Below are 26825 nucleotides of genomic sequence, written 5' to 3'. Positions count from 1 at the left end.
AGAACAGGCCTCCAGGTTTCTTCTACACTCTGAACCAGAGGTGTGACCAAGTCAGCTTCGCTCGAGTCCCAAGTCAGTCTCCGGTCTTCAGGCACAAGTCTCAAGTCAAGTCCCAAGTCTAAATGTAGATCACCAAGTCAAGTCCAAGTCAAGTCCAAGTCATTAAAATCAAGTCTCAAGTCTAAATGTAGAACAGCAAGTCAAGTCCAAGTCATTAATGTCAAGTCTCAAGTCTAAATGTAGAACAGCAAGTCAAGTCAGAACAAATCAAGAGTCCAGTATCAATTTAATATCTTAAAGAAAACTAAATATCTAGGACTTTTCAATGCAATATGGTTTTAATAGGATAAAAACTTGGTAAGAGCATCATGAGTTTTGATGATTCATGATTTCTAGAATCAGTTTCAACTTCAATAAATTCAATCATTCCATACAAATTCAGAAAACAGAATTTAAATCTCATCACTTTCAATCTAAGTCATTTACACAAACACAAGATCTCAAGTCAAGACTTTAGAAACCTTTTCAAGTCATCAAAGTACAAGTCAGAGTCAAGTCCCAAGTCACCAGAACCCAAGTCAAGTCAAGTCCCAAGTCTTCTCTTCATGCATCAAGTCAAGTCTCAAACAATTCAGTCCAAGTCATGTGACTGGAGTCACATGACTTGCAGAACCAAGTCATGTGACTCCAGTCCCCACCTCTGCTCTTAACTAAAAAGGTTCTATACTGGACCAGTAAATCTTTGCTTGTACCACAGTAGAACCCTTCATGCTGCTGTAAAGAACCTTTTAGACTAGAACGTATGAAATGCTCAGGAGGATTAAGGATTAAAAAATCATTTTAATATTGTAAAGAACACTGGGTCTTTAATCTGATTGGACAGATTTTTACTGTAAAGTATTAATCCTCAACATTTTCATCTAAATAATGTCAGTGATCCTATATCAGTTCATAAATCTCCTCTGTCTGTTCTAAACAGCCGGAGTCTCTTTCCTGCCGCACAGGAAGTGATGCGTTCTACGTTTCTGGTTTGTTTGGAATCAACAGAAGAAGAAGAACTGGGCAGTTAGCATGAGCAGCGCTAGCCGCCATGACTGAACAGACAGAATCCAGCAACAGTTCACTTCTGTCACTGAAAATATTTGATTTTAGGCAGAACAACGTCATGGTTACAGTTTTTAAATGAGTAAAAAAACATTTTGTTTATTAGCTGCTTCCTGTTTGTCTCCTGTGCTGAAGGTCAAATAGTGATTCAGACATTTGTACTGAAGTGTGAGATGAATTCCCTCTGCTTTAGTTTCTATAAACTGGAATATCATGTGCAGTATCTTCCTTCTCCATTATCTTTGGCTGAACAGAGAGAAGAGAAACTCAAACTGCATCAACAGGAAATCCAAGCTCCGCCCACACTGTGTGATTGACAGGTGATCTGTGGGAAGAAACACCACAGTGAGGCTGAGGGACGAAGATGGAGACTGAAGGAAAAAACACAGGCTCTCACAGATCAGCATGGTTCTTCAAGTCATTATGGTTTCTTATAACACCAGAGAACCCTGTAGAACCCTGCAGAACCTTACAGAACCCTGCAGAACCCTGCATTCCTGCTTTCTCTGGGTGTTTGTATCACTGTTCGCTCCACCCGTCTCTGTAGCCTTCAGTCAGAGAGGAGTCTCTACAGCAGATGGTACCAGACAGCAGGGAGCTGCACACACACACACACACACACACACACACACACACACACACACACACAAATACATGCAGACCAGACACTGACACAATTTCATATATACACAACCAATCCCACAGGGAAATACGCTCACATAGCCTACTGTACACACACACACACACACACACACACTAACTGCTAGACAAAGTGCATTAAATATGGATGAGCATATGTTAAGGTGGGAGTCAGTGAACAGACTGAAAACCAAAAACCTCCAGGAACCACATTAGACTTTAACCAGACCGACGTTCCTCTCGGACCTCACATGGTTCTGCTGTGATGAAACTTCCCAGTCGCTCGTCATGTAAAAGACTACAAGTCCCATGGGTGCAGATGTTTGTTGTGTTATGAGTTTCTGTATGATGTATGATTTAAGCTCCTGAAAAAGTTTTTAGTTTTGTTCCACAACAGTGAAGCTTCTGCTCCTGGTCCAGAGTTTCATCCTGATGAGGTGAAGTCAGTTATGGAGAGCAGACTCTGAGGAAAACTGAGGAACTGCAGCGGTTGCAAAAAAAAAAGTTTCACTCATTTCTCCTCCAAAAAACTGATTCATAATTTATAGGAGCCGTTCTATAAGACCTGGGCTCGTCCCGGGTCAGGAGATCCTGGTTCAGTAGAGCCGGACTCGGAGGGAGAGCGGAGAGATGGAAGTCTGAGTTTTTAGTTTTCTTTCCCAGCTCTTCCTTTTCTTCCATCTCACTTGTTGTTAATGTTGACATTTTTTTATTTTGCTGAGATAATATTCATACTGAGTTACTAATGATGATTTACTAAATTTACTACGGTCATGACGATAAAGCCTCAATGAAATGAACTGAATTTAGAGAGAGAGAGAGAGAGAGAGAGAGAGAGAGAGCAAGAAGGAACAGAAAAGAGCAAGAGAAAGAGTGACAGTAGAGTGAAGTAGAGCAGGACAGAAAAGACTAGAACTGAATAGAACAGAATAGAACAGACCAGAACAGACTAGACCTGCTTTCACACCTGCAGCTTCACTCAGAAATGCAGACTGATCTCACAGAAAAACGTCATATGAACACGACTTGGTGGAACATGAAGTGTTAAATTTAAATTTTCCCAGCAGGAAACGGTTCAGTGAAGGAGACAGACTAAATACAGGAAGTAGTGTGACATTGAAGCATGGTGGTCAGTCAGGTGTGGAGGTCGGGGTCAGGGTCGAGGTCGGGGTCGGGGTCGGGGTCGCGGTCTGGGTCGTGGTCGGGGTCGGGCGTTTACGTTTGCCTTCGGATGCCGGCGAGCGGGGTTTTATTCCTGGGGTTTACAAAGTACATTTCAACCGTAAGTCACATTTTAATTTTTAACAAACGTTTTTCTTATCTAACCGACAAAACCGACCAATTCCCTGACCTTAACCAAACTGTTTTACTTGCCCAAATTTAACCGTTAACCAACCCTTTGGGACGTATTTAAATTCGTTGCGGGGGAACATAATTCAGTTCGTGGTGGAGAAACGTTATTTTCCCATAATAATAATACACAGGACGTAAATCGCTGTTTTACAGTTCGTGTTCATTTCACGTTTTGAGTGAGATCATGTTGCAGAAATGTGTGCCTGCTAGCTAACTCAGCTAGCTAAGTAACCTAGACCAGCAAAGCTCCTAATGCAGAACAACAACACAACAAACAATAACATGAACTGATCAACTGAACTCACAACAACAACAACAACAACAACAACAACGTGATGATAACTAATACACACAGACTTAATTATTAATTTTAAATCAAATTACATTTACTAGCTAAAGTGTACTGTGTTCAGTTTTCTCAGCTCAGTGAAGCAGGCTGACAACAGACTGCTGTTATCCTCCAGCCAACCGACCAATCAGAAATCAGGACGATGTGAAGTAGTTGATGCCTCTTCAGACAACAGGAAGACAACAGGAAGACAACAGGAAGACAACAGGAAGACAACAGGAAGACAACAGGACCGCTGTGGAAACTAAACATGAGAACTGGATCCAAAACACACAGAACACAAACCAACTAGGGTGCAGAACAAGAGAGAGAAGAGAGAGAGAACAGAGAACAGAAAGAGAGAACAGAGAGAGAACAGAGAGAGAGCAGAGAGAGAGAGAACAGAGAGAGAACAGAGAGAGAGAGAGAACAGAGAGAGAACAGAGAGAGAGAACAGAGAGAGAACAGAGAACAGAGAGAGAGAACAGAGAGAGAACAGAGAGAGAACAGAGAACAGAGAGAGAGAACAGAGAGAGAACAGAGAGAGAGAACAGAGAGAGAACAGAGAGAGAACAGAGAGAACAGAGAGAGAGAACAGAGAGAGAGAGAACAGAGAACAGAGAGAGAACAGAGAGAGAACAGAGAGAACAGAGAGAGAGAACAGAGAGAGAGAGAACAGAGAACAGAGAGAGAACAGAGAGAGAACAGAGAGAGAGAGAACAGAGAACAGAGAGAGAACAGAGAGAGAACAGAGAGAGAGAACAGAGAGAGAGAGAACAGAGAGAGAACAGAGAACAGAGAGAACAGAGAGAGAAAACAGAGAGAACATGGAGAACTGCTGGTTCTGTTTCTGAGGCTTCAGATTAGAAGTGATTCAGAAACTGGATATATGTTTTTAAAAAGCACTTGATCCTTCAGGAAGTGATCACAGCTCAGGAAGTGACATCACTGTCTCCAGACAGAGGACAGGAAGTGTCTCCTCAACACGCCATGTGGTCACATGCTGCTGTTAACTAGGCTTGGGCGATATCCAGAATTTAATATCACGATGTCCCCCTCTCTCTCTCTCTCTCTCTCTCTCTGTCCCTCTCTCTCGCTCTGTCCCCCCCCCTCTCTCTCTCTCTATCTGTCTCTCTCTCTCTCTGTCCCCCTCTCTCTCTCTCTCTCTCTGACGCTCTGTCTCTCTGTCTCTCTCTCTCTCTCTCTCTCTCTCTCTGTCTCTCTCTCTCTCTGTCCCTCCCCCCTCTCTCTCTCTCTCCCTCTCTCTCTCTCTCTCTCTCTGTCTTGCGCCCATAAAAACAATCTCCTGGCTTCAAAACCACCAATCAGAAACCAGCAGGTGATGTCACACTCACTTGGTCCAGTATTCTTTACAGTCATTGGCTGAATCCTCCTGGGCTGAGTTGTTGTGGGCGGAGCTACAAGCCCTCTGAAGCAGTCAGGACAGATTTCATTGGCTGAAGTCTGTTAGCGGGAGATTTTCCCGAAACTCAAAACTTCAAACGGCTTTCAGCTTTCTGCGATTTATCACACTCTCTTTCTCTCTCCCAGTCTCCTGCTTTCTCTCTCTACTTCTTCTGTCTCTCTCTCTCTCTCTCTGTTACTCTTTCACTTTCTCTCTCTCTCTCTGTCTCTCTCTCTCTCGCTCTCTCTCTCTCTCTCTCTGATAAGAGGGTCAGAGTACACAGCAGTGTGTGATGTAAGTCAGGGAGTGGTGTGTATTGCTGTCATGACAGAGGGGGAATGTGTGTGTGTGTGTGTGTGTGTGTGTGTGTGTGTGTGTGTGTACATGTTAATAACCTCTGTACCTCAGATTAGTCATTTTAACTCACTGCTGTTACTTTCACATTTTAACATGTTTATTGTGACTGTATCTTGTGCTGAAAGTCCCAAAGAAGTCGATCCAATCAAACTGCCTTTCTCTCCCCGACTGATCTCCCATTGGTTTACACTTTTGAATGATCACTCCCTGTGTTAAGCCCCGCCCCAACTTCCTGTTACAACAGGAAATACATCATATCAAGGAAGCAAGATGCTGTCAGAAGCTGTTTCACTGGGACTTTAAAGCAGAGGAGGGAACTTCAGTGTTTGGTTGACTTTTCACACTCGGCCCGTTTCCTCGAGTCTGGACCGAGTCGCCGCCGCCGCTGTTTCTCAGTGAACCGCGGAGCGTGCGGTGAAACATCATCAACCTGAGTCCGTCTGATGGACTTCATCTGTGAAAAGCCACAGATGCAGAACAGCGTTCGCCTCGCGTTCTTTAACATGATTCAGTTTGTTAGTCACGGAGCGACTGGCTGTGGCTCAGCCTGCATGCTGCAGAAGATCCATGTTGTTATCTGCTGGGTGAGTCCAGACTGCGTTCCCACTGAGAGCCGCACCACGGTCCTGATGGAGCCACGGTCCTGATGGAGCCACGGTCCTGATGGAACCACGGTCCTGATGGAGTCACGGTCCTGATGGAACCACGGTCCTGATGGAGCCACGGTCCTGATGGAGCCGCGGTCCTGATGGAACCACGGTCCTGATGGAGTCACGGTCCTGATGGAACCACGGTCCTGATGGAGCCACGGTCCTGATGGAGCCACGGTCCTGATGGAACCACGGTCCTGTTGGAGCCACGGTCCTGATGGAGCCACGGTCCTGATGGAACCAGAGTCCTGTTGGAACCACGGTCCTGATGGAACCACGGTCCTGATGGAACCAGAGTCCTGTTGGAACCACGGTCCTGTTGGAACCAGAGTCCTGTTGGAACCACGGTCCTGATGGAACCACGGTCCTGATGGAACCACAGTTCTGTTGGAACCACGGTCCTGATGGAACCACGGTCCTGTTGGAACCACGGTCCTGATGGAACCACGGTCCTGTTGGAACCAGAATCCTGTTGGAACCACGGTCCTGATGGAACCACGGTCCTGATGGAACCAGAGTCCTGTTGGAACCACAGTTCTGTTGGAACCACGGTCCTGATGGAACCAGAGTCCTGTTGGAACCACGGTCCTGATGGAACCACGGTCCTGTTGGAACCACGGTCCTGATGGAACCAGAGTCCTGTTGGAACCACAGTCCTGATGGAACCACGGTCCTGATGGAACCACGGTCCTGTTGGAACCACGGTCCTGATGGAACCAGAGTCCTGTTGGAACCACGGTCCTGTTGGAACCAGAGTCCTGTTGGAACCACGGTCCTGTTGGAACCACAGTCCTGATGGAACCAGAGTCCTGTTGGAACCACGGTCCTGATGGAACCACGGTCCTGATGGAACCAGAGTCCTGTTGGAACCACGGTCCTGATGGAACCACAGTTCTGTTGGAACCACAGTCCTGATGGAACCAGAGTCCTGTTGGAACCACGGTCCTGATGGAACCACGGTCCTGATGGAACCAGAGTCCTGTTGGAACCACGGTCCTGATGGAACCACAGTTCTGTTGGAACCACGGTCCTGATGGAACCACGGTCCTGTTGGAACCACGGTCCTGATGGAACCACGGTTCTGTTTGAACCACGGTCCTGATGGAACCAGAGTCCTGTTGGAACCACGGTCCTGATGGAACCACGGTCCTGTTGGAACCACGGTCCTGTTGGAACCACGGTCCTGTTGGAACCAGAGTCCTGTTGGAACCACGGTCCTGATGGAACCACGGTCCTGATGGAACCAGAGTCCTGTTGGAACCACGGTCCTGATGGAACCACGGTTCTGTTGGAACCACGGTCCTGATGGAACCAGAGTCCTGTTGGAACCACGGTCCTGATGGAACCACGGTCCTGATGGAACCAGAGTCCTGTTGGAACCACGGTCCTGATGGAACCACGGTTCTGTTGGAACCACGGTCCTGATGGAACCAGAGTCCTGATGGAACCACGGTCCTGTTGGAACCACGGTCCTGATGGAACCAGAGTCCTGTTGGAACCACGGTCCTGATGGAACCACGGTCCTGTTGGAACCACGGTCCTGTTGGAACCAGAGTCCTGTTGGAACCACGGTCCTGATGGAACCAGAGTCCTGTTGGAACCACGGTCCTGATGGAACCACGGTCCTGATGGAACCACAGTTCTGTTGGAACCACGGTCCTGATGGAACCACAGTTCTGTTGGACTCAGAGCGTCGCACAGGAGAACGAGTTTGAAAACATATTTCACATTAGTGACTTTTGCCCGGAAGCATTCCGGATTTAGACTGAAACGATTCAGACTGAAACGATTCAGACCGAAACGATTCAGACTGAAGCGATTCAGACCGAAACGATTCAGACCGAAGCGATTCAGACCGAAACGATTCAGACCGAAGCGATTCAGACCGAAACGATTCAGACCGAAGCGATTCAGACCGAAGCGATTCAGACCGAAACGATTCAGACCGAAGCGATTCAGACCGAAACGATTCAGACCGAAGCGATTCAGACCGAAACGATTCAGACCGAAGCGATTCAGACCGAAGCGATTCAGACCGAAGCGATTCAGACCGAAACGATTCAGACCGAAGCGATTCAGACCGAAACGATTCAGACCGAAACGATTCAGACCGAAACGATTCAGACCGAAGCGATTCAGACCGAAACGATTCAGACCGAAGCGATTCAGACCGAAACGATTCAGACTGAAATGATTCAGACTGAAACGATTCAGACTGAAGCGATTCAGACTGAAGCGTGTGAAACCTCCTGGACTGGATTCTGTGTTTCAGATGTAAATGCCTCTGAACTGATCTGAGATCTGCTGCTAACTGGATTAGTTCGTTCCATCAGGATTACACAGCAGAGCGATCGCTTTAATCCACAAACTGACTCACATTAGATTTTATTCTGATGACTCTTCTGATTTAAAAGCCTCGGCACAGATGGAGCCGCCGCCAAATCTCCCAGCATGCCTTGAGTGATGATGGTCATTTTGAACGGCGGTGAGGTGAATTTTGACGGAGATGTGGACGATATGAACGATAGTAAATATAGACGACAGAGTTTCACCCATATGGATTATCAATACCGATGTTTCTGGACTGAAGCTGCTGATAGATGATATTAGGTGCTGATAGTCAATATTTTTAATTTGACCGTTTTCATGATTCCAAAAGAAATTCCAGATTCCAAAGAAATGTAACTATTAAATTTTCCCCCAGAATTGTATTCTTGTCACATTGAATAATAATAATAACAATAACAATATTATTAATAATAATTTAACTAATTCATGAATCAATTTGTTTGATAGCGTATACTACATTCATGATATGATCAAAGTGTCTCATTAGAATCAGTTCAGGTTCAGCTCTTCCCATAGACAACCAGTGGAGTATTGATCAATTCTACAATCAGTCTGTAATCAATCAAACTGCATCAGATCATTGGATCAATTTACTAACTACTACTAAAATCTGACCAGAGATCAGTCTGATTCTGATATATAACTGCTATAATAGAGGGAGATGTAACACTGACAGAGCGTTCACATACAAAACTATTCTCTCTCTCTCTCTCCCTCTCTCTCCCTCACAGATCTTTATCTCTCGCCCAAACCCTCTTCTCCTCTCTGATCTTCTCTCTCCCTCCTCCTTTCCTCCCCAACTTCTCAGTCCCCCTCTCTGTACAGTGTGTGTGTGTGTGTGTGTGTGTGTGTGTGTGTCTCCCAGAGGAACAGTTAGCTCCATTAATATTCATCTGCAGTGTTTTACTGTCCGGAGCCGAGGAGCCGAGGATCTACTGTACGCTTCACACTGAGAGGAGAGAGAGCAGAGCAGAACAGAACAGAATAGACTGCAGTAGTCATGCTGTGGGTCAAAGGTCACTCCAACACTATATCACAGCAGATGTCCATTCACTTTCAGTTCAACCAGCTCAGAGTGGATTTTCTTCCCAGTTCAACCAGTGACAACCTGAACTGTAACTGGCAATGATGTGACCTTTGACCCCGATGGTACACTCTTAAAAACAATACGTCAAATTCAAAACACAAACGGCTGATGTCCAAAATGCTAATATATAAGTTATAATATACAGTATCTGAAGCAGATAATCAATTATCTTTGTTTCAGTCGGACCGTTGTCTCTGTGTTCGCCGCTATTTTCTACAGAACAAACGTAAGAACGTCTCTGATTGGCTGAATGGACGCTGACGAATCTGTCCGTCCAGAAAAGGTTCAGCCGGTTGAACTTTCTGTCAAAACTGATGGAAATCTGACAGACGGAGCGTCGTCAGTCTGTCTGACAGACAGCTCTTCAGTTCCTCCTGTCCTTTAACCAGAACTGACATTTAGTTTCATGTTTTGCTTTGTATCCGTTTGTAGGACAAAGCGTCACTTTTTAAATTGTGGAGATTTCATTTTGAAAATTTTTCTTCACTCATCTTCCTCACACCCAGGAAGTCTGAGCAGCCTCAGTTTATTTCTGTGTCTGCATGTCGAGTCGAATGCGACTCGTTCAAATCCTGGGAGGAAATCTGGAGCGCAAAGCGATCTGCCAACGCTTCAGAACGAAGAGAACAGACAGAAAGATACAGACTGTAAAACCCTGATCCACAAAACCCTGATCCACAATACAGAGAGAGAGAAAGAGGCAATGACTGCCTTAACGTATATACAGTATGTGTGCTTGACTGTACTTTAGTGTGCGTGTGTGTGTGTGTGTGTGTGTGTGTGTGATTGGCCTAATTTTCACTGTGTCTGTCTTTTTGTGTGTATGTGTGTCGAAGTGTATGTAACCTATTTTTCATCGCGTCTGTCTTGCCCTGTGTGTGTGTGTGTGTGTGTGTGTGTGTGTGTGTGTGTGTGTGTGTTGGCCTGTACAGAGGTCAGTTGTATGCAGACTGACATTTCCAGTCTCTAATGAGGCTGCAGCTCTGCAGCTCACACTCCAATTAAACACTGACTGCACTGTGGACAACACACTGTCTGTATACTCTGTACACTACAGTATACAGTATATAATATGAACCAAAACATAACAATAAAGAAATACACAAAAAAATGGAACATAGAGCACTTGAATATAGTGCAATATACTCTCCATACTAAAACATATACTCTCCATACTAAAACATACTCTCCATACTAAAACATATACTCTCCATACTAAAACATACTCTCCATACTAAAACATACTCTCCATACTAAAACATATACTCTCCATACTAAAACATACTCTCCATACTAAAACATATACTCTCCATACTAAAACATATACTCTCCATACTAAAACATACTCTCCATACTAAAACATATACTCTCCATACTAAAACATATACTCTCCATACTAAAACATACTCTCCATACTAAAACATATACTCTCCATACTAAAACATATACTCTCCATACTAAAACATATACTCTCCATACTAAAACATACTCTCCATACTAAAACATATACTCTCCATACTAAAACATACTCTACATACTAAAACATATACTCTCCATACTAAAACATACTAAAACATACTCTCCATACTAAAACATATACTCTCCATACTAAAACATACTCTACATACTAAAACATATACTCTCCATACTAAAACATACTCTCCATACTAAAACATATACTCTCCATACTAAAACATACTCTCCATACTAAAACATATACTCTCCATACTAAAACATACTCTACATACTAAAACATATACTCTCCATACTAAAACATACTAAAACATACTCTCCATACTAAAACATACTCTACATACTAAAACATATACTTTCCATACTAAAACATACTAAAACATACTCTCCATACTAAAACATACTCTCCACACTAAAATATACTAAAACATACTCTCCATACTAAAACATACTAAAACATACTCTCCACACTAAAACATACTAAAACATACTATCCATACTAAAACATAATAAAACATACTCTCCATACTAAAACATACTAAAACATACTCTCCATACTAAAACATACTAAAACATACTCTCCATACTAAAACATACTAAAACATACTCTCCATACTAAAACATACTCTCCATACTAAAACATACTCTCCATACTAAAACATACTAAAACATACTCTCCATACTAAAACATACTCTCCATACTAAAACATACTCTCCATACTAAAACATACTCTCCATACTAAAACATACTCTCCATACTAAAACATACTCTCCATACTACAACAAACTAAAACATACTCTCCATACTAAAACATACTCTCCATACTAAAACATACTCTACATTTCAAACCACACTAAAACTTGCTAAAAAAAAAGAAAAATAAAGGAGGAAGGAGGAAATGATGATGAGGTTGTAGTGAATGAGGAAGAGGAGGAGAAAGGAGGAAGAGAAGGAGAAAAGGGAGTATGAACAGTGGTTTCACAAACACATGATGGAGAGGAAGAGGAGAAAGAGGAGGAGAAAGAGGGGGAGGAAGAGAAGGAACACATCTGTCAGTGTTTAGACAAACACATCCTTTTTAAACCACATCATCTTTAAGAGCGGTTTAGTTTAGCAGGTCATTTTTTACAGTGTGCAGTCTTTACTTCCTCACTAATATTTCCCAGAAGGCCACATGTCAGACAGCAGAGTCAGACGGAGCGTCACCTGGGGCTCCTGCCTCTCATCTTACACACACTTCATACATAACTCATAACACAACAAACATCTGCACCCATGGGACTTGTAGTCTTTTACATCAAAGGTCTGTAGTCTTTTACATAACAGCTCAGCAGCGACTGAAGATGATGAGCTGTGACTGGGAAGTTTCATCAGAGCAGAAACATGTGAGATCAAAAGTGTTTAAGTTGGTCTTTTTAAAGTCTATGTCAAATGTGTCAATATCTAACATAGAGACAATTCTTTACAGCCAATAGGAGCTCTGCATTTGTTATATTATCTTCAATATGTTCTATTTGTTATATTAATTTGCTGTATTTTTTGCCGCTGACACGATTTCCCCAGTAATGTTCCATCTAAGCTAACACAGTCTTGCTAGCAGCGCTTCTGGGATTGGAACTGGGTTAGTAGTGTGTGGTTCCTGGATGGGACGTGTCTATTTCCTGGCTGGAAACAAGCAGCTGTTGGTTGGTATGTTTCTGTTTGCATGCTGGTGGTTTGTGTGGATGTTGGTTGGGAGGTGTCTATTTCTTGTATAAGTGATGTCTCATGTCCATTTCTATTTCCTGGCTCGTAATGTGTGTAGATGTTGGTTGGTATGTGTCTACCTTCAGGCTAGTCATGTGTAGATGTTCATTGGGATATATTTATATCCTGGCTGGTAATACGTGTAGATGTTGATTGGTACATGCCTATTTCCTGGCTGGTAATAAGTATATGTGTTGTTTGGGATATGTCTATTTCCTGGCTCTGTGTGCAGGCAGATCTCATTACGTTCCTGCTGTAACTCAGACCAGCTGAACATAAACTTGGTAATGCAGGTTAATGTCTGCCTGTACTGCTGGGTGTGTGTGTGTGTGTGTGTGTGTATGTGTGTGTGTGTGTGTGTGTGTGTGTGTGTGTGTGTGAGAGAGAGAGTGTGTGTGACCAGAGCGTAGACAGAGCCAGGTTAAACCTCACTGACCCAGTGGGAACAGAACAGAGACAAACCACACAGCGCTGCTGAAGCCCATTCATCTTCTGATGATGCAGACACACACTCTGTGAGCAGAGATTCTATTGTTCTGTTCTATTCTAGTCTATTCTATTCTATTCTATTCTGTCCTGATCCACATCTTGGCAGAAACAGTACTGACAATAATCATCTATCAATATCTGTCAGTTATCATCGAACATCTATCGTTCTATTTGTTTGTTCTGTTCTTATATAATGCTCCATTCCATGCTATTCTATTGTATTCTATTGTATTATATTCTGTTCTGTCCTGATCCACCTCTCAGCAGAAAGAGTAGGATCCTGAGGAAAGCAGCAACACACTGAACAAACCTCAGATCTCCAGCAGCAGAATCTGATTCAGTTTGCAGATCATTATACAAGCAACCGACAGTAAGAGGTCAGAGGTCAGAGGTCAGAACACCCAGACAGGAGATGGAACAAATATTCCTGAGACCCTCAGAGTGATGATGATGATGATGATGATGATGATGAAGATACAGAAGAGCTATGAAACAGAGTGGTGTTAGGAGCGATGCGTGGAGGTTTGAGCCGAGCGGCTCGGACAGCCGCTGTCAGCACCGATCCGTCTCCCAGAGCTGAGAACACACAGCGGCCGGGAGCCTTCTGATGATGTCATCACCAGACACAGCAGTCTTTTGATGATGTCACCAGAAGACGGAACCTCGAGCCGTTCCACTGACAGTCAATGGGAGACTGACTGAACGGACAGAGGGGTTCAACAGGGGAACTGTGGGTCAGTCTGCTCTGCCGGGGGTCAAAGTTCAGCGCTTTGACAGCAAAACAAAAAGGCAACTTGATGATCCACATCCACGCTGATCTGAAGCATCGAGACGCCATGACTGGAGTCTTCTGTGGACTTTGGTTTCTCCTCATCAGCTTCTTGTCCGCATGGAAAAGCCTCAAACATTTAGAACATCATGGGACACTAAAACTCTCCACTGGAACCCAGAAAACTACTACTACTACTACAACTACCTCTACTACTACTACTACAACTACCTCTACTACTACTACTACTACTACCTCTACTACTACTACTACTACTACAACTACCTCTACTACTACTACTACTACTACCTCTACTACTACCTCTACTACTACCTCTACTACTACTACTACTACAACTACCTCTACTACTACTACTACTACTACCTCTACTACTACTACAACTACCTCTACTACTACTACTACTACTACCTCTACTACTACTACTACAACTACCTCTACTACTACTACTACTACTACCTCTACTACTACTACTACTACTACCTCTACTACTACTACTACTACAACTACCTCTACTACTACTACTACTACTACCTCTACTACTACTACAACTACCTCTACTACTACTACTACTACTACCTCTACTACTACCTCTACTACTACTACTACTACCTCTACTACTACTACTACTACAACTACCTCTACTACTACTACTACCTCTACTACTACTACTACTACTACTACTACTACTTCTACTACTACTACTACTACAACTACCTCTACTACTACTACTACTACTACTACCTCTACTACTACTACTACTACTACTACTACTACAACTACCTCTACTACTACTACTACTACTACTACTACTACTACCTCTACTACTACTACTACTACTACTACCTCTACTACTACTACAACTACCTCTACTACTACTACTACTACTACCTCTACTACTACTACTACTACTACTACTAGTACTACTACAACTACCTCTACTACTACAACTACCTCTACTACTACTACTACCTCTACTACTACTACTACAACTACCTCTACTACTACTACTACCTCTACTACTGCTACTACCTCTACTACTACTACTACAACTACCTCTACTACTACTACTACTGCTACTACCTCTACTACTAATACTACTACTACTACTACCTCTACTACTAATACTACTACTACTACTACTACTACCTCTACTACTACTACTACAACTACCTCTACTACTAATACTACTACTACTACTACTACTACCTCTACTACTACTACTACAACTACCTCTACTACTAATACTACTACTACTACTACTACCTCTACTACTACTACTACAACTACCTCTACTACTACTACTACCTCTACTACTACTACTACTGCTACTACCTCTACTACTACTACTACAACTACCTCTACTACTACTACTACTGCTACTACCTCTACTACTAATACTACTACTACTACTACCTCTACTACTAATACTACTACTACTACTACTACTACCTCTACTACTACTACTACAACTACCTCTACTACTAATACTACTACTACTACTACTACTACCTCTACTACTACAACTACTACTAATAATAATAACAATAATAAACATATTCATGCAAACTTGTGTCTCATCAGAATCAGTTCAGGTTCAGCTCTTCCAATAGACAACCAGTGTTGTATTGATCGATTCTACAATCAATCTGTAATCAATCAAACTGCATCAGATCAGACTGGAGAACAGGTTAAAATCTGAGCAGAGATCAGTCTGATCCTCATAGTATCCATACTGTACTGCAGCAAGTCATATGTAAAAGAGAGAGAGTGACAAAGAGACACAGACAGAGAGAGAGAGGGAGAGAGAGGGAGAGCGAGAGAGAGAGAGAGAGAGCGAGAGAGGGAGAGAGAGAGAGAGAGGGAGGGAGGGATGGTTGGTGATGTGTGGTAGAGTGCTGACTCTGGAGAAAATACATTATGAAAAATAGTCTTTACCTCTCTCTCTCTCCCTCTCTCTCCCCTATACTTTAATGCATCTCTTTTTTCTTCCTCTACCCCCCCTCTCTCTCATCCTCCTCTTCACCTCTTTACCTCTCTGTAACCCCACCTGTGTAACTGTGACGGAACAGTTCTACAATGTTACAGCGTAGTTCTAGAACGTGAACGCATGGAACTAGAGCTGGACTAGAACACACAGGCAGAACCGCGGGCCTCAAGAACGCGACCAGGCGGCGCCACGGAACGTTGCTGTGTCATTTCCAGAACACAACTGTGTAACTGTGGCGGGACGCAACCGGTTAGTTCTAGAATGCGACGTTGTAGTTCTAGAACGCGGCCGGGCGGTTCTGGAACGTGAACGCCTAACGTCTAGACGGCGGCTGCGGAGATCTAGAACGTGACCGGGTTGTTCCTTGTATGAATGCTGCTGCGGAGTTCCAGAACACCGACGGATAGTTCCAGAATGCTGCGGCATAGTTCTACGGAACGTTGCTTTGTGGAACGCGACCGTGTCGTCTGGAACGCAACTAGGCGGTTCTAGAATATGTGACGGCGTAGTTTTAGAATGCGATGCCATGTACTTCTAGAATGCTGCTGTTCAGTGTTCCAGGACGGGACCGGCTGTTACTGGAACACAACCGCATAGTTGTAGAATGGGACGGTGCGGTTCCACAGCGTTCCACAGCGTGACTGTGTGGTTCTGGAATGCTGTTGCCAGTGTTGGGCAGTAGCGTCGCTACAAGCAGCTGTTTTTGAATCAAACAGCGTTTTCAGTAGCGAAGCTGTTTTATTGATCCAGTAGTGCGGTAGCGTCCACAAAGCTACATTCTCCCAGGCGTTTCTAAAGCTCAAGCGCAGCGGAGCTTTCTGTTGCGGTCTGGAATAAAACTAAGGATAGGTACGGGACGCCGGCGCCACACGGGGGAACTGTGTCTGTGTAGCCGACGGAAGCGCTTCCGTATGACGATGACATCACAGACCAATCCTTGGCCTGATGCCTGCGGCGTCTCTGGTGCAGGGAACACAGTTAACACGCGCCAGGTCTTTATTCTTTTGCTACTGTGGTTTGAGTCGAGTTAAAAGAGTTTGTTAAAGTCTCCACAGCTTTATCCTGCTAATGTGCCCAAGTCTCCACTAGATTAAGCACACACATGCAAACACACACACACACACACACGCAAACGAACATAGATGAACATACAACAGTTTGCTTTATGTTATTATGTGGAGCACGTTTTTTTGTTCGTTGGTATTGGTATTGGTATGGTTATAAGAGCAGTTGCTCGCAAAGGCACAGCTTTTTTTTATAATAAACAACTGAACTGAACATTTTTTTGCCGCCTATTTGTTGACAGTTTTTCTTGATCACTGAGATAACACTGATTTGGCATGAAGTTGGTCCAATGTAAAAAAAAAAAAAGTAGCTTCGATGTAGCAAACAACTTTTGCCATGTTGCTCGTAGCTCAGCTAGCTGCATTTCTCTGGGAGCTTCAGTGTAGCGCGGCTTCACTGGATGTAGAGTAACTGGCAGCTCAGCTAACACCGGCTGCTGCGTGGTTCTAGAGGGAGACAGGTTCTGGTTCTAAGATGGGACGCTGTAGTTCTCCACATGCGACCCTGTAATGCGACCTGGCAGTTTTAGAACACGGCCGCGTCGTTCCTGAATGCAGCGGTGCAGATCAGAATATAGCAATTTAGTTCTAGTTCTATTCCATTCTATTCTTCTCTGTTCTATTCTTCATTCTATTTCTTTATTCTGTTGTTTTCTCTTTTGTTTTTTGGTTTCTTTTGTTTTCTAACCCTTTCTGTGTTGACTCTCTTCTGTTATTTTATTCCTGTATTTATTCCACTCTGTTCTGCTGTGTTTCTACTCTCCTCTCCTCTACTGTGTGCTCAGTAATCACCTGGACCTTTCACCTGTTGGAACGCTGGATAAACATTAACCTGAGGACACACCTAACACCAACACACTAACTCTCAAAGTCACAGAGCTGACTTCAAACACTGCAAGACAAACACACACACACACACACACACACACACACACGTTCTGTTTCATACCTTTCTCTGGTTAGTCTGTCATCAGTTATACTGTGTCACTGCTGCCAACAGACTATCTGCTCTACAGTGGATGAGTGTGTTTCTTAAACTATGGCTCAGGACCCAAACTGGGCCACAGGTCTGTTTCTGCTGGGTCCCACATGACCAGAGTACCAGTCTGTTTTAATGACCAGATGACTAGAATTCACCTCCATCATGTTCTGATCGGTTCTCCGATCTCTTCGCTCCTTTAGTTCAGTTGGTTTGTCCAGGTGAACGATGACCTTTGAACTCTGGTTTCCCCAAATAACGGCAGCGAGAGTCTCAGTCCTCTAACAAGAGAACTGTGGTGCGGTTCGTTAATCCAACCAGCTACAGGAAACTGCCCCAAACGCAAGGGATTATGGGTAGAAGGAGACAGAAAGCCTAGCAGAACAAAATGAAGTCTGGACTGATGCTCATATTCAGCTGTTTCTTCATGTGTTGCTAACTGGTGTGAACACCACAGAAGAAGAGAGAGACAAGTCCATCATGTCAGATAAAGTCACAGGAACTGCAACCAGATTTGTTTTGATACCAGGTTAGCAAAAGTGTCCAATAAATTAGCTGCTTGTGAGTCATGTGACTTTTGTTTACAAGCCCTGGTTGGCTTGTAATTGGTCAGTTTGGACCTAAACGAACTAAATACATAAATACAACAAAGTCGGTTTTTCTCCTCTGGTTCAGACTAAAGAAAACCATCTGGAGGATAATGAGAGTCTACATCTCAGTTCGGTCCCTCATGATGAACAGAATAAGCGGACTCAGCTCTAACAGGCTCCTCCTCCTCCTGGTCTTACCGTGCGTCTGGTGTTCAGACTGTATTTGAATAAGATTTAACCAGATTAGTCACACCTGATGTGAACGTGCGTCTCCACATTACGAGCTGCTTGCTTTTTCCCTTCGCAAAACGCAGAGACCGCCGTTTCCCTCACGCTCTTAATATCTACTCCTTCAGGAAGATGGCAGCTTGTTTCTGTAGAAGAGTCAGTTTTATGTAGCTACTGTCATTACTACAGCTCAGTTCAGTAATACACCTCCTCCTCCTCCTCCTCCTCCTCCTCCTCAGTAGTAAGCTCAGTAGATACCTCCTCTTCCTCAGTAATATACCTCCTCCTCTTCCTCAGTAATATACCTCCTCCTCCTCAGTAATATACCTCCTCCTCCTCAGTAATACCCCACCTCCTCCTCTGTAATATACCTCCTCCTCCTCAGTAATATACCTCCTCTTCCTCTGTAATATACCTCCTCTTCCTCTGTAATATACCTCCTCCTCCTCTGTAATATACCTCCTCTTCCTCAGTAATACCCCACCTCCTCCTCTGTAATATACCTCCTCTTCCTCAGTAATATACCTCCTCCTCTTCCTCAGTAATATACCTCCTCCTCCTCAGTAATACCCCACCTCCTCCTCTGTAATATACCTCCTCCTCCTCAGTAATATACCTCATCTTCCTCTGTAATATACCTCCTCCTCCTCAGTAATATACCTCCTCTTCCTCTGTAATATACCTCCTCTTCCTCTGTAATATACCTCCTCCTCTGTAATATACCTCCTCTTCCTCAGTAATATACCTCCTCCTCCTCTGTAATATACCTCCTCTTCCTCAGTAATATACCTCCTCCTCTTCCTCAGTAATATACCTCCTCCTCCTCAGTAATACCCCACCTCCTCCTCTGTAATATACCTCCTCTTCCTCAGTAATATACCTCATCTTCCTCTGTAATATACCTCCTCCTCCTCAGTAATATACCTCCTCTTCCTCTGTAATATACCTCCTCTTCCTCTGTAATATACCTCCTCCTCCTCTGTAATATACCTCCTCCTCCTCAGTAATATACCTCCTCCTCCTCTGTAATATACCTCCTCTTCCTCAGTAATATACCTCCTCTTCCTCAGTAATACCCCACCTCCTCCTCAGTAATATACCTCCTCCTCCTCCTCAGTGGTTGAGTGCATCCTCAGTAGTATAACCAGCTGCTCCTACACTACCTCCCCAGTGTTAGTACACCACCTCCTCTTCAATAGTATACCATCTATAACACCTCCTCTTCAATAGTATACCATCTATAACACCTCCTCTCAGTAATATACCATCTATAACACTCAGTGGTTAAGTACATCCTCAGTAGTGTACTACTGATAACCAGCTGCTCTTAAAATACCTCTTCAGTAATACATACCACCTCCTCTCTGTAGTATACCATCTATAACACCTCCTCTTCAATAGTATACCATCTATAACACTCAGTGGTTAAGTACATCCTCAGTAGTGTACTACCTATAACCAACTGCTCCTATACCTCCTCAGTAATATACCACCTCCTCTCTGTAGTATACCATCTATAACACCTCCTCCTCACTGGTTAAGTACATCCTCAGTAGTGTACTACCGGTAGCCAGCTGCTCATATACTGCCTCCACAGTAATACACCACCTCCTCTCTGTAGTACACCATCTAGTACCTCTTAGTGCAGTAGTAAGCTCAGTAGTGTACTACCTATAATGCCCTGCTCCTATAACACCTCCTCAGTAATACACCACCTCCTCTCTAACATACCATCTATAACACCTCCTCAGTAATACACCACCTCCTCTCTAACATACCATCTATAACACCTCCTCATTAATATACAACACGTCCTTTCGGTAGTTAACTACATGTTTGGTGGTGTAGTACATTCTCAGTCATGTACTACTGATAACTAACTGCTCCTATAGCGCCTCCTCAGTAATACACCACCTCCTCTCTAACATACCATCTATAACACCTCCTCATTAATATACAACACGTCCTTTCGGTAGTTAACTACATGTTTGGTGGTGTAGTACATTCTCAGTCATGTACTACTGATAACTAACTGCTCCTATAGCGCCTCCTCAGTAATACACCACCTCCTCTCTAACATACCATCTATAACACCTCCTGTGTAGTACACCATCTAGTAACTTCAGTATAGTCTACTGCAACCGACTGCTCCTGTAGCACCTCCTCAGTCATCTATAACACCTCCTCTTAGTAGTATAGTATGTACAGTATAACCTCCTCTCAGTATGGTGGTGTAGTAACCAGCTGCTCCTACAGCTCCTCGGTGTTAGTATACCTTCACCTCCTCCTCCTAAACAAACCCCTCCGGTCTGAACAGCCTCCCCTCCTCCTCCTCTCCTCCTCTCCTCTCCTCCCCACAACCAACTCCTGCTGCCATTCATTATAAATGGCCGGAGCAGACAAAGAGCATCTTCTAGCGCAGGCTCCTGTCTGATGTAAACACACCGACACTGATCCCAGACCAGCCGCCAGCCTCAGAGCCTTTACATTTCTCCGGCCAGCTTTGCACGGTGCCGTGAGGCTCAGCCGTGTCGATACGCAGAGGAGGCGCAGTGTGATCCGGACCGGAGCAAAATGTCAGCAGGCTGCGATGATAAAACCCGAGCGGGCGGCGGGCAGCGTGGCTCTGACAAATCTGCTGACGGCGGCTTTCTACCTGCAGAAAAACACCGAGAACCGGGTTTCTCGGTCAAAATGACGCCGGCCGAGCCCCGGTCTGTGTGTCGGGAAATGAGAAAAACGGACGTACCTTCATAATTTCTGCCGTTTCTTCCCCGCGACGCGTTCCCGTGTGTGTGTGTGTGTGTGTGGATCCTGCCGCTCCTGCAAATCCTCCCCGGGCTTTTAGTGTATTGATCGCTCCCTTGGTGCTGCTGCTGTGCGTGTGTGTGTGTGTGCGTGCGTGTGTGTTGTGCGTGTGCGTGTGCGTGCGCGCTGTCCACTGCAGGTAATGCAAAGCTAAGGTATGAGATCAGCCGTCCGGATCAGACAGAGGAGAGACGGATCTGGAGTAGTAGCCCTTCACAGCCTCACACACACACACACACACACATACAGGGACAGCGTGTGTGTGCATGAGTGTGTGTGCGTCGCTCAGCGTGCACGTGTGTTTGTGTATGTATGAGAGAGAGAGAGAGAGAGAGAGATGCCCGCAGGTTGTACTGTAGCTTGGTAGCTTAATGGACCTTTACTACACTGTAGAGTAATGAGGAGTCTCTCTCTCTCTCTGTCTCTCTGTCTCTCTCTCTCTCTCTCTCTCTCTCTCTCTCTCTCTCTTTCTCTCTCTCATAGGCAATAAGGAAACGGTGATAAAGGAAATGAATGTATGTGTGTGTGTGTATGGGGGGGGGGGGGTGGGCAGGAAGGAAAAAGGAAAAAAAAAAGAGGAAGTAATAGAGAGAGAGAGAGAGAGAGAGAGCCCGCCTTCAGAAGGAGGAGATTGGGTGATGACTACAGTATGACAGGGTAATAGGCTGACATCAGCATGTGTGTGTGTGTGTGTGTGTGTGTGTGTGTTACTATAGATAGTGTGGGTGTGTGTGTATTAAATGCTGTATTTTGTGTGTGTGTTTTAGATGCTCTGAGTGTGTATGAGTGTGTGTGCGTGTGTGTGTGTGCGTGTGTTACTATAGATAGTGTGGATGTGTGTGTATTATATGCTGTATTTTGTGTGTGTGTTTTAGATGCTCTGAGTGTGTGTGTGTGTGTGTGTTCTCAGCATGTTACAGATGTTAAAGGAACAGTGTGATGGACCAGCAGCAGTCAGACTCTGCATCTAACACTCACATTCAGTTAAGATGGATTGTGATGGTGACTCACAATCAAGAGAAATAAAAGACGGAACAAAAGACAGATCAATAAATCAGAAGGACGGTGAGGCAGAGGAGCGATTAAGAAAATATTAAAAACGAATCAAATAAAATGAAATAAAATAATGAAATAGTTCCAGCTATAAGGATGCAACAAATGGATTAAATAGAGAAGTCAACAAGAATAAAAATAGATAAGAGCCAGATGTTCTATGATTATTATAATTATTATACAGATTGTATTATTATTATGATTCAGTTCAATTCAGTGCAGCTTCCTTCATCAGACACGGCCGATTTACAGGAGCAGTGAAGTTAAATCCAGACAGAACAAACATCACAAGAGAGGTCAGAGGTCAGAGGTCAAACACATAGAGCTGAAATTATATGTTTATAATTGTCCAGTGTTAGAAATGTCATAATTCTTATTTTTGCCTTTTCTAATTCTTTTTATTGCTTCTTGTACAAAAGTGTTTTGCCTTCAGTTCGTCTTCCGCTGGGCAGGCTGAGCTCACTGTGTGTGTGTGTGTGTGTGTGTGAGAGAGAGAGAGAGAGAGTCAGGCTGTGTTTGTTATTTTACTGTTGTGATGTCACCAGGTTAGATGGACGGATTTCAGTCATTCTTTAGTGAGGGAGCCAATCAGGAGCGAGTCCAGCTGTGATGCGTTTCCTGTTAGACTGAAACTGACTGGAGGAAAAGATGGAGGACTGAAAATTTAACCATCAAACAAAATCACATTTTAACAAAGTCTTCAGTAAACATCTCTGATCAGACAGAAATAGAAACAGAGGAAAACATGAATCTCTCTAATATCGGACTTTTAACATGATGACACAACATGACAGGACAGTTAATGTGACAGTGTCTCAGTGCGGATGCAGAGCAGGCGTCTCAGGCGTTAGACGGAGCCCAGAGCTTCAGATCATCTGCAGTCAGACAGAAGAACTTCCTGTCATCTCCATGAAACAGACACATGTGATGTGTGACTCTGTGCGACCCAGATCTGGTCTAACAGAGACCCAGATCTGATCTAACAGAGAGGAGAAGAAGAAGAACTGGGTCAGCTGACAGAGAGCGAGCCTGTCACTGCTGCTGTTCCTGCTGCAGCAAGGCATCAACACTGGCAGGTTAAGGGTTCAATTCCCACCGAGGAACACAGAGGAACACCGAGGAACACCGAGGAACACTGAGGAACATCCCACCAGGATAGAAATGTACCAACCACAGAACTAGAACAGATAGAACGGTCATTCCCATTCAAATCAGCGTTCCTGGACGGTCGGAGCGGCGGCCATCTTGCTGTGACCCGTCGGACTAGCTTCTGTATAAAGCGACTCGCAGCAAGTCACTGAGCTGAGAGGTTTTACAGCAAGAACCAAAGCAGCTTCTCTGTCTCCTCGCTGCCATGGATTGCTAACATGCTAATGTTGACTAGAAGAGCTAGAGAGAGAAGTACAGTCTGTGATGAAGCTACGTTAGCCTCGTCGCTAACGTTAGCTTCCGGTTGAGTTCTGACAGTTTGCTAACAGACTCATCTGCTCAGTTCTCACAGTGTGACAGACTTTACACCTTAATGTCCAGACTGTGTTGTCGCCATAGCAACTAACACTTAAAATTAGATAATCGCCATTTTATGCTGAACTAGACAAATTACCATGACAAACGTTGGAAGAACCGTTCTATGCATTCTAGTTCTGTGGTATCAACACACTGTAAGCAGCGCAGGATGAAAGTCTGCACTAAATGGTCAAAGTTATTGATTATTCAAGATTTTTTACATATATTTATATAACACACTGTATATTTTAAAGTTGCTCTGTGTTTCATTTTAACATCATTACATCATTATCAGATTAATATTCCTCCTCTGTCTCCTGACAAACAGCTGATTGGTCTCCTCTCTTTCACTCCAGCAGTATTGTTAGTTCTAGTGTTTCTCCACATGAAGACTACATTTCCCATCAGCCCCGTTGCTTCCTGCCCCCCCCCCTCCCCCTCCCTGAAGAGGATCAACATGTTGGAAGTGATTTCTCCATCTTCCTTTCCCTCCTTCCACCATCTGCTGCCAGAAACTCTTTCAGCTTTATCTCCGTCTGCTCTGGAAGAACAGAAGAAGAACCTCTTCCTGTTTTGTGCCGTAAAGATCCAGCAGATTTCCCTCCAGATCCACCAGGTGGAGAAACTATGGAGGATGTTTACTGTCATCATACTGATGACTCTAAACGTCGCTGTCAGGTAAAAACCTTGTAAATCCAGTGTTATTTAAGTTTTTCCTCATTTACTTTTACATTTTCCATCCCTTTAATTCTGTTTCCAAACCTCTCACGTTCATTCACTCCCATTCAATTCCAAACAGCAGAGAAAACAACTAAAACTTTCAACCAATAGGCCCTTTTCATATCGTCATGGTAACAGCTTCTGCATTAAGAAACAACAGAGAAACAGGTGCATTACCTGCCCAAAATTAACATCGGTGAAGTACAAAGACTAAACTAAAGAAAGGCTACAAGTTCGCCTCAAGTTACCTCTTCCCAAAAATAAAATGACCACAGGAAGTTGTAATGCACCAGTTCCGTTCTCTGTGATTATGTTAGGCCCCGCCTCCTGTCAATCATCCCAGTGAAGCCAACTGACAAACCAGAGCCAGACTCTTCCTCCAGCTGCAGTCTGGAACATGAAATACAAACTAAAGCTAGATCTAAACTGCTTCTTCACTGGAGGAACTGGTGATATTTAGACAGAGTTTGATTCAGAATATTTACTGTGACAAACAACGAAGACGAAGGAAAAATATCAAATATCTCCGAACACAGAGGTGGAAAGTACCTCAGTCCATCTCCTCCAGTTCTGTCCTTCAGTCCAGCTCTGAGGTTCTGGATCTTTACTGAGTATTTCCATCCTGTGAGACTTTCTACTTCTCCTCCACTGCATTTATCTGCCGGCTGGAGTTACTAGTTACTTTGCAGAATAAGGTTTTACATGCAAAACATATAATAAGCTCATAAAATATGTTGCATTATTAGAGTTTAAACTGCCCAACAGTATATGGAGCAGTTAGACCGACAACATTAAAATACTTCTGACAGGTTCGTGCTTCAATAATTTAACACTTTTACTTTTCATACTTCAGTACATTTTACTGCTAATACGTCTGTACTCTTAAGTAAACTTTTGAATGCAGAACTTTTACTTTTAATGAAGTATTTTTCCATCATGGTATTAAACCTGCAGCAGCTTCAACAGACGAACAGCAGAAGGAGATAAAATCCCAACGCTCATATAAATCCTAATGTAATGAAACGTGTGTGTGAGTGTGAGTGTGTGTGTGTGTGTGTGTGTGTGTGTGAGACTATTATTAACATGATTGTGTATTCATATCAGCTTTATATTCAGCCGGTCTATTCATCACATCCCACATGCGATCAGCACATGCAGCCGTGTAGCGTGTTGCTCATCATGTCATTAATCATGTGACGTCACGGCGGGCGAGAGACACCAACATCTGTGTCTCTCTCTCTTTTCTCTCTCTACATGTTAACTGCTTATCTTTGTCTCTCCTTTCTCTCTATTATTCTGTTTCTGTTTCTCTCTCTGCTTCTATTTCCATATTTATTACTTTTCTATTGATATTTGAGTCTCTCTCTCCCTCTATTCTCTGTTTTCTCTCTCTCTGCATTATATTTACATTTGACTCTCCTTTTCTCTCTTTCTCTGAATGTCTGCATCTTTCTCTCTCTTCATATTTATCCTATATTCTCTTGTGCTTTCTATCGCTCTATTTGTATTTATTTTTCTGCTCTCCATTGTTCTTTCTCTTTCTAATTCTCTACATCTCTCTATTTACAAATGCACATCTTATCTCTCGTCTGTCCATCCCTCCCCCTCTCCCTCTGTTTCTGTCTCTCTCTGTTTCTCTCTTTTCATATCAGCCTTATTTTTACTGCTGTTGTTCTTTTACTCCCTGCATCTTTCTATCAACATTTATTATCTACATACAGTATATCTTTTCTTTTTCTTGTGTTTTCTCTTCTCTCGGTTTCTCTCTCTTTACATCTTTATATTGTTTCCTCCTTTGCTCTCTCTCTGCATCTCTCCCTCAGCCCCCCCCCCCCCCCCCCCCCCCCCCCGTCTCTCTCTGTTTTGCTGACCTCAGCACCCCCCCTCCCCCTGTTTACATGCTGTAGTGTGACAAAGATCCTCTCTTCATGCCAAGATCTCCCACTCCAGACTCTAGCTGACGCTGCACTGATATCAGTTTCTCAAACTGAAACTGAAGCTGCTGATAGACAAAATTTTATACCAAGATTCACTTTGAATTTAATCATTTTCAGGCCAAAAAATTCAGAGTGCTAGACTAATACTGCTGCTGCTACTACTGCTACTGCTGCTACTACTG

The 26825-nt window shown here is 43.7% G+C and overlaps 1 protein-coding gene across 1 annotated transcript in view; it reads right to left on the bottom strand.

The window, feature by feature from the left end:
• LOC139921192 (uncharacterized) overlaps positions 1-21374 on the bottom strand; it is a 76899-nt gene extending 55525 nt beyond the window's left edge. Inside the window, 3 exon segments of the mRNA XM_078288049.1 lie at positions 5894-8097; positions 21065-21275; positions 21369-21374. Of these exon segments, the coding sequence (XP_078144175.1) occupies positions 5894-8097; positions 21065-21275; positions 21369-21374 (2421 nt within the window).
• Between the last annotated feature and the right edge of the window lie 5451 nt (positions 21375-26825).

This window comes from Centroberyx gerrardi, chromosome 14 (genome assembly GCF_048128805.1).
Source record: "Centroberyx gerrardi isolate f3 chromosome 14, fCenGer3.hap1.cur.20231027, whole genome shotgun sequence".
Classification (NCBI taxonomy): Eukaryota; Metazoa; Chordata; class Actinopteri; order Beryciformes; family Berycidae; genus Centroberyx; species Centroberyx gerrardi.
This window is presented reverse-complemented; position numbering and strand designations above follow the sequence as displayed.